The 17,432-nt window shown below is 43.4% G+C and overlaps 1 protein-coding gene across 3 annotated transcripts in view; it reads left to right on the top strand.

Moving 5' to 3' along the window:
• lars2 (leucyl-tRNA synthetase 2, mitochondrial) overlaps positions 1–17,432 on the top strand; it is a 115,221-nt gene that overhangs the window by 83,100 nt on the left and 14,689 nt on the right. For 2 of the 3 annotated variants that reach the window (XM_072560374.1, XM_072560375.1), the window contains exons 18-19: positions 85–162; positions 7,504–7,615. In XM_072560374.1, the coding sequence (XP_072416475.1) occupies positions 85–162; positions 7,504–7,615 (190 nt within the window). The remainder of the gene's footprint in view (positions 1–84; positions 163–7,503; positions 7,616–17,432) is intronic. The other variant, XR_011954996.1, reaches the window with a different exon arrangement.

Below are 17,432 nucleotides of genomic sequence, written 5' to 3'. Positions count from 1 at the left end.
ATGTCTGTAGATTGCATTGGGCTGGACAAATGCTGCCAACAATTGTTTTTAATTTTGTTTCCTTTGCTTTTTGAATGTGTTTAGGTAACTGCTTACATGACAGAGGATTTCCTGCTGAATGCTGCAATCTCCCGGCTAATGGGCCTCACAAATGCTTTATCAGTAAGTGCAGTTCCTCAAATCTCTGCTAACAACAAAATGGAGGGTTAGGGGCAGACTGCACGTCAGGGGAAGGACACAGCATCTGCTAGGCAGCTTTTGTCTCTCTTCGTTGGCATTGAGGAGCAATTGACCAGAGCTTCATTTCAGGTGCAAAGCAAAGTTCTGTTTATTTGTTCTCCTTCGCATTGTTCTGTTGTCGTTGTTGTAGCGGGAAGTTATTGTGCAGTAGCACATTGGTGTTACACTAAACAGTCAGAATTCTCAAATAACCAATTTGATCTTTTCAAGTGTACTTCTCAAAGCTTAATTTTGTGAACAACGGTTGCACAGTCTACTGAGAACCAGAGCCCCCTACATGTGGTAAAGAATATCTGCAGATAAGCACAATTATAAAGACATTGAGTTTTACAGCATGGAATGACGTCCCTTTGGCCCATCGTGTCCGTGCTGGTCATCAGCCACCTTTCCACTCTAAATCCATATTGCAGCACTTGGCCTATAGCCATGTATACTATGGGGATTCAAGCGATGATCTAAATGATGATTTAAATAATGATCTACTTTTCATGGCTTCTCAAAACTTACCTTATGTGACTTTGTACGTTTGGGATGCAGTCTTGAATTAAGATCCACATCTGTTTTACTGTATATAGCAGTCTAGAACCCAGCTGGACAATAACCAATGCCCTTCTTTGGGCCAGATTTCAATGTCAATTGTTATGTCTGGTAGACTGGGACTTGGAAGGTAAGATTCCAACAAGCAAAAGACACTGTCACGAACGGTTTTGACACATACAAAAGACAGATGTTAGCCTGCAGAGTGAAAAGAAATCCTGTCCAACCAACAAAGTTGAGAAGATGATAAAATCAAATTTCTCAACAACAACTTTATTCACTGCACCAGCAAGTTGGATAAGTACAACTCTGGTGGTATCTGTGGAGGAGTATGGACAGTCTCAACCACATTTACAGCAGCATTCAAGGCAGTTGTATTTTGATTCTTCTATTTCTTGCAATGTTGTCTAAAAGGGAGGAGGAGTAGCAAATACAAACTTCAGCTCAGCAGCACTTTCTTTTGCTGAGTGGGGAATGACCCAGCTCACGCCCCACGAGTGAATAAAAGAAAATTCAAAATGACCTCATTTTCTTCTTACTTAAGCAAGCCAAGTTGAGTTTTGAAAACTAACACCAGCCTTTGAAGGTAACTGATTAAAGTAGACAGGCAACAAGTTAATAGTGCAGGCCATTTATAGTGGCCCATTATCATTTGTTCCTCATTCCAGCCGGTAGATGGAGCATTGAAGGCAAAGGAAGCAAGACAGTGACCAGGATACAGAGTTGACCGAGGAGCAGGACTAAATTATTCAGCCAGTTTGCACTGTTTGCAGTTGGATCAGGACAGATTTCTGTCTCAACTCCACTTGCACACCTTATTTCTTTGCTTGCTAACTCAGTAAAATTGATTTTGGTCCAGAAGATTTAATCTGACTCTCTCTTTCTTCTCATCACTGGCAGCCTGCATCACTTATCCCTAATTGCCCTTGAGCAGGTGGGTTGTGAACTGCCTTGAACCGTTGCAGTTCGTGTGATACCAGGGCACCCACAGTCTGGTAGGAACAAGGATTATAAACCAGTGACAGTCCCCTTTTTATTGTTGTTGTGGCAGGGAGATGGTGAGAAAGAGATTCCAGAATTTCCACAATCCTTGATGTGGGAAAGTAAGTGTTCCTGGTTTTTTTACTTCTGTTAGGGTGGTTGGATATCTTTTAAAAGAGGTCGAGGCAGTGATCACAGTGTGAAGATGGGAAGAATTGCAAGCGCTGTTTTAAGTTGGTGGCCTGGTGTGTTAGGGGGTGCTGCCATTTCCCACATGAAATACATCTCAAGGGCTCCCGCCCAAAGGGAGAACTGCAGGAGAATATAAACATAAGTATGTAGAAATAAAAAGAATCTTTATTTATTCTGCATATTTATGTTACAGACATATACCTCTTTCAACAGTGGAATGTTGAGAGCAGATAACAGCAGTTATTGTCAGTCTATTGATGAAACTGTAAATTTTATTCATCCTGCAATTCAATTATCATAGTTTATTTCACTTCACAATCATAAGATACATCTCCACATTTTTGTTTGATATGGAATCATAGAATTTTGCAGTACAGAAGGAGATCATTTGATCCATCATATCATTGTTAGCTCTCCAGCTAGTCCCATTTTCCAGCCCTATCTCTGTAATCTTCTAAATTTATCACTTTCAAATATATCCAGCTCACCTTTGAACCCTTCTATGGAATCCACCTCTGCCACTCTCCCACGCAGCACATTCCAAACCCTTACAACTCTGAGTAAAGAAGTTTCTCCACATCACACTGTAAGCTCTCTTGCTGACAATCTTGAAATTGTGAGTCCTAGTTACTGATATACCAATGAGCAGAAACAGAAATCCTTTTTTACCCTGTCAAAATTGTTAATGATTTTGAATACTTCAATAAGGTCACTTCTTAATCTTTGCTTCAAGGAGAATCAGAGCTGAAAATGTGTTGCTGGAAAAGCGCAGCAGGTCAGGCAGCATCCAAGGAACAGGAGAATCGACGTTTCGGGCATAAGCCCGAATTCTCCTGCTCCTTGGATGCTGCCTAACCTGCTGCACTTTTCCAGCAACACATTTTCAGCTCTGATCTCCAGCATCTGCAGTCCTCACTTTCTCCTTCAAGGAGAATCAGCCCAATCTCTCTAATCTTTCCTTGTATCTAAAATCCCTCGTTCCTGGTATCATTCTAGTAAATCTCCTTTGAACACTGCCCAGACCTTTAATATTCTTCCTTCAATTAAGGTGCCTAGAGCTGAACGCAGTACCCCAAATGTGGTCTGACTGATACTTTGGAGAGGTACAGTATCACATACTCACCTTTATGCACTATGCCTCTATTTATAAATCAAAGGCTCCTCTAAACCACCTTAACTGTTTCAACTTGCATGGCCACCTTCAGAGAATCATGTACGTGGACTTCAAGGTCCCTCCACTCCTATATTCCCCTCAAAGTCGGACCATTGATTCTGTATTGTCTCTCTATGTTTCTTCTATCAAAATGCATGACCTTACATTTCTCTCCATTGAAATGCATCTGCCAGGAGTCTGCATATTTGACCAACTAGTCAATATCCCTTTGAAGTCACTCAGTGTCATCCTCCTAGTTCCCCATTCTCCCTAGCTTAGTATCAGCTGCAAATTTGGAGATTTTGCCCTCAACAGCCATCTCCCACTCATTTGAATAAATCAGAAAAAGCAAGGATCCTAACATGGATCCCTGGGGAATACCACTTTCAACTTGTCTACTGCATGAGAAATGCCCATCTGTACCTACCATCTGTTTCCTATCTTTTAGCCAGCTTCTGATCCATGCTCCCAAGGACCCATCAATTTAAAACATTTCTAATTTGCTAACCAACCTGCCATGTGGCACCCAATACTTTCTGAAAGTCCAAATACACAATAACCACAGCACCACCCTCATTCACTTGCTTGTCAAAGAAGCCAATTAAACTTGTCAGACGTGACTTACCATTGGCAAAGCCACATTGACTGTCTAGTACTAATTTATTTTTCTGCCAGTGTACATTTACCATATCCCATATTAGGGCCTCCATTAGTTGTCCCACTATTGATGTCAAGCTGACAGGTCTGTAGTTATCATTCGTCTTTTTCCATTTGGCCACTGGAGGGGCTGCTTGGTCCCTTTGCAATTTCCGTTTGTATTTGTCTTTATTTTGATTGAAGTCCATTTGCAGCCTAATCGAAGGAATGAATCACAGAAATGCTCAGTGTTATTTAGAGCACAATAGAGGACGGTTGCTGAAGAAACTATTTTGAAACTCAAAGTGGAAACTTGCTCAATTGTTTCTTAAAGATCCAGTTGCTTGACTGCTCTCTCTGCACCTCATGACCCATTCCTTAAATCTCCTCCTAGACTTTAAAAGGTTTTTTTGAGGTTTGTTGTAAAAATACTCAGTAACACTGGATAATAAACAAGAGTTGAGAAGCTGTGAAAAAAGAAATTCCCTTCAGTAGATGCCTGAGCAATTAATTGCAACGTGAACACTGTTCCCAATAATGAGAAAACTTTTGGCATCTTTTGAACTCTATCCTTTCTCACTCTCTTTTCCACGTGGATTGAATAAACAAATCTGTGGAAACAGTTAACTCATTCTGAGGATCCAATCCTCTGAAAGTAGCTTGTTACTGATGAGTAAAAACAGATTTGTTTCAGCAACAGTTAAAGCACCCCACTTGGTCATCTATGAAGTATGAGGTATTCTGGCCTGAATGTAACACTGAAGCTGTAGCTAATCGGCAACTCATGTCTCTATGTAAGAAGCCTCCATCTGATGCCATCTTTAACTGAAAGCAGTTAGCCTTAACCCTCCTCGATATGTTTCTTTCAGTTTGTTCAGCTGGTTTCTATTAAAAGCAGTTCCCTAAAGAATGCAGTTTGTACAGCCCTTCCCCAAGGCATGAAGGTTATTCCAAATCTCTCAACTTTTCTACGTTCCAGCTGTTAGGAATGTTCTCATGATCCTACTAGAAATATTTCAGATTTAATTTTAAAGTCAAGAAACATTTTGTGTGTGTGTGTGGTATTGCTGTAGCCTAACATTAGGCACTTCTTTGTTTGTGTGAGACTTTGGAACGCTGTCACATTGTGGAATGAGGGGTGAAGTTTTTTAATTGTGGCTTTGTTCATCTCAAGATTTCCTCTAATCCAACCAATTGACTGCAAAACTCTCCTTACTCCATGATCTTGCCCCGACCTACAGTTGTGGTCTCCTGTCTCCGATCCTCTCATCCATCATAGCTGTGTTGATTTCAGTCCTCCTTTTGTTCTTTATGTCACATTCGCAACTGCAGTTTTAACCCACTATTCTCTCTTTCAAATTTTCTTCCAAGAAGGTTGGACTTCACTGGCTGGGCCGAAATTATTGTCCTGGAGAGGGTGGTGTTGAGTTCCTTTCTGAACTGCTGCAGTCCTAGGGACACTCGCAGTTCCAGGATTTAGACCCAGTGACAATGAAGGATATAGTTCGACATCAAGATGGTGCATGGCTTGGAGAGAATGTGCAGGCAGCGTTGTTGCTATGTGCCACTGGCACTGGAGGTGGCAGGTTTTGAAGGTTCAGTCAAAGCCTTGACAAGTTGCTGCGGTGTATCTTCTGATTGGTTCAAATCATGCCACTGTGCTGAAGTGGAATATAAGATGTTGTAAATGGACATGTGCCATTCGGCCCCTGGAGCCTACTCCACTATCCAGTAAAATCTTGGCTGGTCTGATTATAGCTTTTAACTGGATTAGTGGTGCTGGAAGAGCACAGCAGTTCAGGCAGCATCCAACGAGCAGCGAAATCAACGTTTCAGGCAAAAGCCCTTCATCAGGAGGGCTTTTGCCCAAAACGTCGATTTCGAAGCTACTTGGATGCTGCCTGAACTGCTGTGCTCTTCCAGCACCACTAATCCAGTATTTGGTTTTCAGCATCTGCAGTCATTGTTTTTACCTTTATAGCTTTTAACTGTCTGTTCCCTATAACCCTTTGTACTTCAAAAATGTGTCTGTGTTGAGTATATTAAATGGCCCAGCCTCTGCTGCTCTCTGGAATAGTTTGGTTCAAAACTAAATGATTCTGTGAGAGAAGAAATTCCTCCTCATCTCCCATTTAAGACTGTGCCTCCTAGATTTAGACGTGCGCCCTGTCAGAATCTCATGTTGCAATAAGTTCACCCCTCATTCTTTCAGAATCCAATGAGAGGAGTCCCAACCTGTTACACCGTTCCTCAAAGATAGCACTTCCATCCCAGATATCTGCCTGCTTTGAATGCCAGTACATCCCTCCTTACATTAGATTAGATTACTTACAGTGTGGAAACAGGCCCTTCGGCCCAACAAGTCCACACCGCCCCGCCGAAGCGTAACCCACCCAAACCCCTACATTTACCCCTTACCTAACACTACGGGCAATTTAGCATGGCCAATTCACCTGACCTGCACATCTTTGGACTGTGGGAGGAAACCGGAGCACCCGGAGGAGACCCACGCAGACACGGGGAGAATGTGCAAACTCCACACAGTCAGTCGCCTGAGGCGGGAATTGAAGCCGGGTCTCTGGCGCTGTGAGGCAGCAGTGCTAACCACTGTGCCACCGTGATCAAACTGACCTAGAGTCTTTCCGATATCCAGTCGGGACACAGTAGCAGCATTCAAGAAGCACTGGACAAACACATGCTTAGGAAGGAACAGAGGGATATGGATTCTGCAAGCGAAGACAGTTTTAGCATGGAAGGACAAAATATGGTGGCGCAGACTAGGAGGACTGAACGGGCCTGTACTTGTGCTATATTGTGCTTTGTTCTTTGTTTGTAGCGCTGCTGACTGCCCTCCTTTTATACCCTATCACCTTTACCATGAAGGCTAATGTTTTCCACTTATCTTCCTAATCGTTTACTGTATCTGCATGATTAATCTTTTTGTTTGACTCCTGTACGAAGACACCCAGATCCTCTGTACTACAGTATTCTGTGATTTTTCCCTTTAGATATTATCACATTTTCCGACTGTTCGCCCACTCATTTAACGATCTACATTGTTTTGCCGGCACTTTGAGTCCTCACTACTTGCTTTCCTTCCATTCTGTGTGTCACCAGCGGATCTGGTCACAATGCAATCAGCCCCCTCTTCCATTTATATGAATTTATATATCATTAAGATCCCTGCATGTTACTTGTTACAAGTTACCAACGTGAAAATGACCCATTTAACCTGACTTTGTTGACTAACTAATAAGAAATGATTTTCTAACACGACCACCACCACAAGCATTCGACACCCCCCCCCCCCCCCCCCCCCCCACCCCACCAAAAGTTCATGAGCTTATGTGTAGTAATATTTTGTGATACCATAATCTAAATACCCGTCTACTGGTTTGGCCTTAACCACTGTGGTTACTTCCTCAAAGAATTCCAATCAATTTGTGGAAGTGGGGAATGGGGTGCCAATGAGCTGTACTGCATTATCCCAGATTGTGTCGAACTGCATCAGCATTATTGCAGCTACTCACATGGTGAGCACATTCCTTCCTTGTGCCTTCTCGATGGTGGACAAGCTTTGGGGAGACAGAATGGGTACTCCTCACAAAGCTCCTTGCCCCCAAATTGCTCTTATAACATATGTGCTGTTCATTGCAGATCACATGTTGGTTTCTCTTGGAGAAATGGACTCTGGCTTTCCGCACTCATTGAAGGTTGTATTGTTTCTCTCTTTCCCTCCCGCGCCCCCCCCCCCTCCCCTTCAGCAAGCATCTCCACGAGTGAGACTGCACAGCGCCGAGTATGAAGATGCACTGGCTGCCTTGTGTATTATGACTGCTCCCATGGTCCCATACCTTGCATCAGAGTTGTGGAGAGGTAAAAGTTAAAATTTTTACAGTTTTTAATGGGAAATAATGATGCCCTGACAAAAACGAAATTACAGTGCAAGTACTTGAATGCGATTTTCAGTTTGGGGAGGCGATGGTGCAGTGGTAATGTTGTTGAGCCAGTAATATTCGGAGGACATGGGTTTGAATCCCACTGTGGCAGATGCTGAGCTATAAATCAAGATAAGTCTCTGGAATTAAAAAGTCAATCTACTGGTGACCATGTAGCTACTGTCAGTTCTCACCTGGGTTACTAATGTTACTTGGGAAGGAAATTACATGCCAAACTCAGTTTGTCCTACACGTGACCCCACATCCAATATGATTGACTCTGGAATTACCTTTGCCCTTGCCGACTCCTTAGTCCAAGGGAAGTTGGAGATGGATGATAGATGCTGGTCTAGCCATTGGTGCTGACATCCCATGAAGAAACAAAAACTGTTGACTGAGCAAGCCTGCTGTTTAGACACTTGGATATTTTAAAATACGTGATGATACGCAAGACTGGAACACCCATGTCATCAGCAGTAAGGACTCAAGTTTCTGGAATCCCAGCCTCCCAATATTTGCCTGAGTTTCTAAAGGCAGACTCTGTTACTGCATATTCCCAAAGCTATATTCACGTATCTGATAACTGCTCGTCTTTACCGGCACTGCAAGGTAAAATTATCCTCTTGGCCTGAATTAAAGTCGAAGTCACTGAGGTAATTATGTAAAATTCCATCTGCCCACTTTGAGACTCGCTCGGTTTTGTGGCGTTTAAACGTTGCTGCAAAACATAAAAACTAAAAACAGGAGGAGGCCATTCAGCCCTTTGAGTCTACTCTGCAATTCCATGTGACTGCAACTCAATCTCTATCTCAAGGCCATATTCCCACTTTCTCTCCATGGCCTTTGATGTCTTTAATATCTCAGAGTTTATCGATCTCTCACTCTCGCGCACTCACTCTCGCGCACTCACTCTCGCGCACTCACTCTCGCGCTCTCACTCTCGCGCTCTCACTCTCGCGCTCTCACTCTCGCGCTCTCACTCTCGCGCACTCACTCTCGCGCACTCACTCTCGCGCTCTCACTCTCGCGCTCTCACTCTCGCGCTCTCACTCTCGCGCTCTCACTCTCGCGCACTCACTCTCGCGCTCTCGCGCTCTCGCTCTCGCGCTCTCGCTCTCGCGCTCTCGCTCTCGCGCTCTCGCTCTCGCGCTCTCGCTCTCGCGCTCTCGCTCTCGCGCTCTCTCTCTCGCTCTCGCTCTCTCACTCTCGCTCTCTCTCACTCTCGCTCTCACTCTCGCTCTCACTCTCGCTCTCACTCTCTCTCTCACTCTCTCTCTCACTCTCTCTCTCACTCTCTCTCTCACTCTCTCTCTCACTCTCTCTCTCTCTCTCTCTCTCTCTCTCTCTCTCTCTCTCACTCACTCACTCACTCACTCACTCTCTCTCTCACTCTCTCTCTCACTCTCTCTCTCACTCTCTCTCTCACTCTCTCTCTCACTCTCTCTCTCTCTCTCTCTCTGAGGCGTAGAGATGTACATCACAGAAACAGACTCTTCCGTCCAACTCGTCCATGCCGCCTGGATATCCTAGCCTAATCTGGTCCCAGCTGCCAGCACCCGGCCCATATCCCTATAAACCCTTCCTACTCATCTACCCATCCAGATGCCTTTTAAATGTTGTCATTGTACCAGCCTCCAACAGTTCCTTTGGCAGCTCATGCCATACATACACCGCCCTCTGTGTGAAAAACTTGCCTCTTGGGTCCCTTTTATATCTTTTGTTATGACACAGGGTAAACTCTCCTGCTTAATTTAAACCAGCAACACAAAAAGATTTATCCCATGCAACAATCTGTGAAAATTTGAGAGGCCAGGAATTGAAGTAAAAATTAACAACTTTATTTCTTAAAGTATAATAGACAATAAAAAGTTTGGTGTAGCTAAAATTGATTTGGTGATTAATATTGATTTCAAATAATCGAATGCCTCCTGGCATTGTTCTGTCCACCGAAACTTTGTGTTCTTCTTCAGCAAATCAGTTACTGGTGTCGCTACACGACTGAAGGTAGGAACAAACTTCCGATAGAATCTGCTGAGTTCAAAGAATTGAAGCACCTCTTTCTTCGAGGTTGATCGTGGAACTTCCTAACGGCCTTTGTCTTTGCGTTCCATGGGGTCAACCTTCTCTGACCGATGTTATGTCCCAAGAATGTCACTTCTGCTTTTGCGAATTCTGTTTTATTTAAATTTATCACCAGTTTTGCTTCTCGTAGTTGTTCAAAGAGCTCTACTAACTGTACCATGGAGATCTTTCCAGGACTTACTAAAGATCACTACATCATCCAAATAGACTGCACAGTTTGTTAACCCAGCCACAACTCTGTTCCTGAGTCTTTGGAATGTGGCGGGTGTGTTCTTCATTCTCAAGGGCATCACTTTAAACTGATACAGCCCATTTGGGGTTACAAATGCAGAAATTTCACCGTCTCTGATCAAGGTACCAGCCAGTGACCACACATTAAGTCCAACTTGGTGAAGTAACTGGCTTCTACGACTTTCTCGATGCAGTCCTGCATTCTAGGAATTGAATATGAGTCTGATTTTGTAACGGCGATGACATTCTGATAATCCACGCAGAATCATTGAGTCCCGTCCAGTTTGGGAACTAAGACAATCGGCGAACTCCACTCGCTCTGGCTTGGTTCGATGATATCCTCGTTGAGCATATCCTCCACCTCCATCTCCACCTGTCTGGCTTTGAAAAGATTAAGCTGATAGGGGTGTTGTTTTATTGGAGCAATATTCCATACGTCTACTTCATGTTCAATAGCATTAGCCCTCCCCATCTGATTTACTAAATAGTTCGCCTGACTCAACTTTTTATCAATTTGATAGGGACCACTAAACCTGGCTTTGAAGGGATCTCCTATCACTGGTAACTGTACTAACACGTCATCCCCTCTGGAAAACGTCCGAATCTCGGAGCTTTTATCTGCCACCTGCTTCATTCTACACTGTGCCTTCTTCAGATGTTGTTTAGCTAACTCACCTATTCTATTTAGTCTCTCCCTCGCCTCTGATACATAATCTAAGTGTGAGATCTCCGACTTTGGTCCTGTCAGTTTTTCGTTAATTCATTTCAAAGGGCCTCTCGCTTCCTGACTGAATATTAACTCAAAAGGAGTGAATGGAGTAGATTTGTTTGGGGCATCTTTAATGGCAAACAATACGAATGGGATACCTTTCCCAGTCATTCAGGTAATCCTGACAGTATGCTCTCAACATGGTCTTCAAGGTCTGATGCCATCTTTCTGAAGCTCCCTGGGATTCAGGATGATACAAGCTAGATTTAAAGGGCTGTATACCTAAGCTATCCATAATCTCCTGAAACAGCCGAGCAGTAAAATTTGACCCTTGGTCCGACTGAATCTCTCTGGATAGTCCATACCGCGTGAAGAAAGCTACTAACTCCTCTACCACCTTTTTTTTGCCTTGACATTCCGTAATGGAATTGCCTCCGGAAATCTGGTACACACATCCGTTATGGTTAACATGTACTGGTTCCCACTTTTAGTTCTCGGGAGGGGACCTCCACACTGAATTATAACCTGCGTGAAAGGTTCTTCAAATATGGCAATGAAGGTGCTGGTTTTATTGCAGTCTGTGGCTTACCTACCATTTGGCATGTATGACACATACGGCAAAAGTTAACCACATTCTTGTGTATTCCAGGCCAATAACAATGTTTTTGTACCTTAGCCTGAGTCTTTCGTTCCCCTAAATGCCCCCCTCCAGGTAGTTCATGTGTTACCCATAATACCACCGGTCTGTATACAACCAGCAACACAATCTGGTGCACTTCGGCCCATTTGTCCTCTGCACTAACCTGCCGTGGTCTCCATTTCCATCTTCGGATTCTGTCATTCAGATAATAACCCTCCAGATATGAAAAAGATATAAATTTTGAGGTTCTAAGAGAGATTATTGTGCTGGAGGAGTTTAAAAACTCACTTCCAGAGATGGTAAGAATTCACGTGGTGGGACAGAAAGTTCAGGAAGTGAGAAGGGCGGCAGAATTAGCAGATAAGTACATGTTGGTGCACAAGACAAGCTTCCAGCCAGAATTATCTCCCGTGAGGGATGGAAGTTGGGAGAAAGGGAGACCCTACATTACTAAACCAAGAGTAGAGAGCACTGGTAAGAATTTACCAGAGGATTATAATAGAAGCCCAAGAGGGTGAAAAGGAGGTGAAAGGTTTCAGGTGTTTCTACTGTGGTAAAGTGGGGCACATAAAGACACAGTGCTGGCCGTTAAAGAAAGGCACTGTGGGAAAAGTTTTGATAAAAGAAGCTAAGCCAGTGGCATTAGTGAAGGTAGCAAAGGAGACCCCAAGATGACCTGAGGAGCTGCAGGCAAGTGCAAAGCCTAGGCAGGGGCTGGTTATGGAGTTAGTACCCGATCTCTACAAAAAATGTGCCCCTATGCGTAAAGTTTACTCAGAAAGAACAGGGAGAGAGGGACAAGAAGTTATAATTTTGAGAGATACAGGGTCTAACCAGTCGCTGATAGTAAGGGATGAGCGAATATGCACTCTTTCTGATCTGTTACCTGAGGGTGTGGCAATTTGTAGGATAGATGGACAGAAATCTAATGGTCCCCAATGTAAGATCAGGTTGGAGTGCCAAGACTGAAGAAGTTACAGTGGGAGTGATTGACAGGGTGTCAGTTCCCAGGAATTGTTTGTTCTTGGGAATGATTTGGCAGGATCCTAAAACTGTTACAACACAGGGTAAACCCTCCTGCTTAATTTAAACAGCAACACAGAAAATACTTATCCCGTGCAGTAATCTGTGAAAGTTCAAGAGGCCCAGAACTATTTAAAGTAAAAATTACCAACTTGATTTCTTAAAGTACAACAGTCAATAATTTCCTAATGGCTATTTACAACTCCTTCCTCTAACCTATCTTTTATCTTCCCCTTCTACAATGCTAGTCCCATAAAACCCCTGATTTAAGATTTACAAAACAAAACTTCATATCTCAAAACAAGGCAACTTTCGGTTCTTCACTGTATTCCTGTGTCTTCCTTTCTTCTTCTCGGGGATTCTGCTTCACAGGTTACTGATCGATAAAGGTACCTTTTAGAGAGCTATTTTTTGGGCAGTCTGCACATGCTGGCTTGGCAGTTCTCCTCCCACCTGTTCAATTTTCCCCAGTCTTCTATCCACAAAGCATCGGTTTGTGTCATTGGCTTTTAAGATTGTCAATACACTAAATTCAAACTGGATTGGAGTTTGGAATTGTTTTGGGGTATAATTTAAACTGATTGGCCTAATTCAAATCTGTTTTTGTCTCCAAGCAACCAACTACACTAACTGCTGGACCAAAAGGTTATGTTATATTATATCTTTTTTCAGAACACTTGGTGCTGTCAGGTAGTTCTGTTGCTTTTAACTCTCTTAAAGGTACAGTACACCCACATCTTCTTAAAACTTTCCCTGCTCACCCTAAACCTCTTGTTCTGGACTCCCCCACCCCAGGCAAAAGACTTCCAAATAAATGTACATCATGTCCCTCAGGATTCCCTCCAACAGCTTGCCCACCACCGACATCAGGTTCACTGGTCTATAGTTCCCTGGCTTGTCCTTACCACCTGTGACTATCAATGATACAAATATCTCAGTAAGAGGCCCAGCAATCACTTCCCTAGCTTCCCACAAAGTTTTAGTAAATACCTGATCAGATCCTGGGGATTTATCCACTTTTATGCGTTTCAAGACATCCAGAACCACCATCTCCGTAATATGGACATTTCTCAAGATGTTACCGTCTATTTCCCCACTTTCTACATCTTCCATGTCCTTTTCCACAGTAAATACTGATGCAAAATACTTGTTTAGTATCTTCCCCCATCTCTTGTGGCTCCACACAAAGGCTGCCTTGCTGATCTTTGAGGGGCCCTATTTTCTCCCCAGTTACCCTTTTGTCCTTAATGTATTTATAAAAACCCTTTGGATTCTCCTTAACCCTATTTGCCAAAGCTATCTCATGTCCCCTTTTTGCCATCCTGATTTCCCTCTTAAGTGTACATTTACTGCCTTTAGAATCTTTTAAGGATTCACTCGCTCTCTCCTATCCATACCTGACATATGCTTCCTTCTTTTTTTTTCTTAACCAAACCGTCAATTTATTTTGTCATCCAACATTCCCTACACCTACCAGCCTTTCCTTTCACCTGAACAGGAATATACTGTCTCAGTTCTCTCGTCTCTCTTTCTATCTCTCAATCTCTTTCTTTCTGTCTCTCTCAACATTTATTGATCTTTGTCTCTGTCTCTCTCTCTCTCTCTCTCTGTCTGTCTCTCTCTCTCTGTCTGTCTCTCTCTCTCTGTCTCTCTCTCTCTGTCTCTCTCTCTCTCTGTCTCTCTCTCTCTCTCGGTCTCGGTCTCGGTCTCTCTCTCGGTCTCTCTCTCGGTCTCTCTCTCGGTCTCTCTCTCGGTCTCTCTCTCGGTCTCTCTCTCGGTCTCTCTCTCGGTCTCTCTCTCGGTCTCTCTCTCGGTCTCTCTCTCGGTCTCTCTCTCGGTCTCGGTCTCTCTCTCTCTCTCTCGGTCTCTCTCTCTCTGTCTCGGTCTCTCTCTCTCTCGGTCTCTCTATCTCTGTCTCAAATTTTAGCAATCTTATGGAAGAATGGCAGAATTTGATGAAGGAGCCAAAGGATAGTCATTCCCATTCACTGATGGAGCAAGAGCTCGGTAAAGCAGGTTTCAGGTTTGGAGAAGAGGTGCAGGTTGGATGTGGGGAAGAAATTTATCTGCAGTCAGTGTTCTCACTGTTAAAATGATTGATTGAGAACAAGAGGACACAGATTTAAAGTTGCAATTTAAAACAATATAAAAGAGCATGAAAATGCAGCAGTCAACAGTTATTACATTTACAACAGTTACGTTTGTAGAAGAAGCAAAGTTGATTTCGAAGAAAACAGTATTCACGCAATGACTAGTTGGGGTCTGGGCAGCACTACGTGAAGTGGGGCAGAGTCAAGTTCAATCAAGTCATTCAGGGTGATATTTGGTGGTTGTTTCCAGGGTTACAGAGAAAAGGCAGGGGAATTCAGTCAAGTTGTAATGCTTGTTTAGAGACATGATGCCCTCTATCAGCACTAATATGACTCTAAGAACAGTAATGATCTGGAGCTCACTGTACAGGTGGTGGGAGTAGAGATGATCGATGATTTTACAAGGAAATGTTACAGGCAGTTGGGGAATTGAATTTGTCCGGTTGTGGGGATAGAGCAGTGGAATGAAGCTGACTTGATTGCTGGACAGAGAGAGACTGCACGAGCTCAATGGCCTCTTTCTGTGCTGTAATGATTTATGGACCCAGCACACGCTGACCTGTTTGTAAAGGATCTCTAATATCTTGAGCTCCATGTGTGCGAGCTACAATGCTGTAGAGTTGTTCGACCACAATCAATCACTTCTCCAGGTGTGCAGGCATCTTCCTGGATGTGCATATGAAACAATAGCAGGAATCCCTGATGTGTGATTTTCTTTTCTTGCATTTGCCTTACTGTAGCCCTGCTCCAGTATTGATTGAACTTGGCACAATTTGCTCTAACCAAAGTCAGGAAGGTGCTGGGCTGGTGCATCTTCATGTTCTTGTTCTCTGTCATATTAAGGCAGTGCCTGCCCTGCTGTTTCCTGAAATGACCCTGTATGAACACCTTGTGACCCCAGAGTAAAAGTCCAGGGAGCAGGGGGAGTACGCTGAGAATTATTCAGTGGGAGAGGTAGGGGACAGGAGGGAATCATTGTGAAATGGAGGGAGTTTATAACTGCAGGGTTTACTGTGGTTTAAGAAATGAAGAGCCACCTTTTCTACAGGTGCTGCTTGTGACAGCGATCTGTGCTCGGGGAATGCTGAGTGGGGTTGGGAGAGGAGAGAAACAAGCTTTTCAAGGGGCTTTGAAGCAGGCAAAACTTATCCAAGTCTTAAAGAGCCATAGTGGCTGCCTCAGAAATTGTGACCCCCCACTCCCCAACAAAGTCTCGAGTCAGGTCATGACCGACGGTTTGGGATCCCCTGCTCTATTGTATGAGCTAAAGATCATTTCTTCAAATCAGGAGATTGTAAGTTCAAGACTTGTTCCAGAGACTTGAGCACAAAAACAATCAACAAATTAAAAAATCTTAAAAAGAAACAATTAACACTTCACTGCATTGCCGGAAGAATGCTGGTATAATGGCAAATGTATTGAAAATATCACTGGATGGCATTGTTCTAGAGGATCATAGAGCTGTTCTCTTATTAGAGGTGACTGGTGGTGGTTTACCCCATGCCTCAGGTGAGGGGAGAGGTTGAGAAGGAGAGTCCTTCATGGTGACCACAGCCAGTGCTGGGAAATGAACCCACATTGTTGGCGTCACTCTGCATCACAAACCAGCCGTCCAGCCAGCTGAGCTAACCAAGTCTGATTGGCTGAAACAGCTCCTGAAAGCTATTCCCTTTTTTAAACGCAGGTTAAAAATATGTGCCAAATTCCCCAATGACACTAAAAAATATTCAATAATTTAGACCTAGGGATCTGAAACCAATTGCTGCCAAGGAAGTTAAATTATTAAAGGCATTTCTTCATGCTGCTCTTAGTCATTTTTCCCATCTAGGTTAATGGCCAGAGCATGAACATTAAATTTATAATAAATTTATAATTTACAAACCTACCAAAAGAGCTATTTCATATATCTAAGGAAATTCCCCAGCCATGTGTACTGATGATGGAGGTTCAGATACTGAACTGGACTGGCTATAAAAATACAGTGGCAACAAGAGCAGGTTCGAGGCTGGGCATTCAGCAGTGAATATCTCACCCCCTGACTCCCCAAAGCCTATCCACCATCTACAGGGCACAAGTCAGGAGTGTGATGGAATACTCCCCTCTTGTCTGGATGCGCGTAGCTCCAACAATATTCCAAATAAAATGTGCCAAATGCACACAAGCAGTACGTCGGCTGATAAAAAAAATATTATATCTGTTTTGTCATGCAATTTTTCCACAGCAGGTTTGGTGAACGACTGAATGTGGACTTAAGTGGAAGTATTTCCCTTTGCTTACTGATGAGGGTGAAGTGTGAATTACTGCAAGTCACCCTGTTTCTCTCAATTAATGTTCTGTGCCCTTTCCCTTCTTCCTTTGTTCTGAAGAAATGAGTTTCATCGACTGCATGTTTCCAACCACCCACACTGGTCACTTTCTTGAAACCACAACTAGAAGATCGAGAGTTACATGACTGGTTTTCTGCAGGCAGACTCTATTCTGTTATTGCATATTCTCAAAGCTAATTTCAAGGAGTAACACTCCACTAATGACACAACAACTGCACATTTACTTTACAAATGGCAACTTTTTAACTATGTGCTTTCTCTCTTACCATCTACTTTTCGAGATGTTAGCAAACAGTTTCGCTTCTGAAGGTCTTTATTTTCATTTCTGTTTGCACACTTGCTTCTGAGTCAGAAGATTCTGGGTTCAAATCCCACTCAATAATTCGAGCGGAAAAATCAAGGCTGGCAGTCCAGTGCAGTACTGAGGGTGCACTGCACTCTTGTAAGTGCCATCTCATGGAGGGGACACTAAGTAATGGTGCAAATCCCCCTGGGCAAATGTAAAATATTCCAGGGTGCTATTTCATGGAGATCCAGGGAAATTGTCCCTGGTCTGCTGGCCAACATTTATCCCTCAATTGGCATCACAAAACAAAATTGATCATTGTCACACTGCGGGAGCTTGCTGTGTGTAAATTGGCTGCTGCATTTCC

Source organism: Chiloscyllium punctatum, chromosome 41 (assembly GCF_047496795.1).
Source record: "Chiloscyllium punctatum isolate Juve2018m chromosome 41, sChiPun1.3, whole genome shotgun sequence".
Taxonomy (NCBI): Eukaryota; Metazoa; Chordata; class Chondrichthyes; order Orectolobiformes; family Hemiscylliidae; genus Chiloscyllium; species Chiloscyllium punctatum.
The sequence above is the reverse complement of the archived record's forward strand: the minus strand, read 5'-3'. Positions and strand labels throughout refer to the sequence as shown.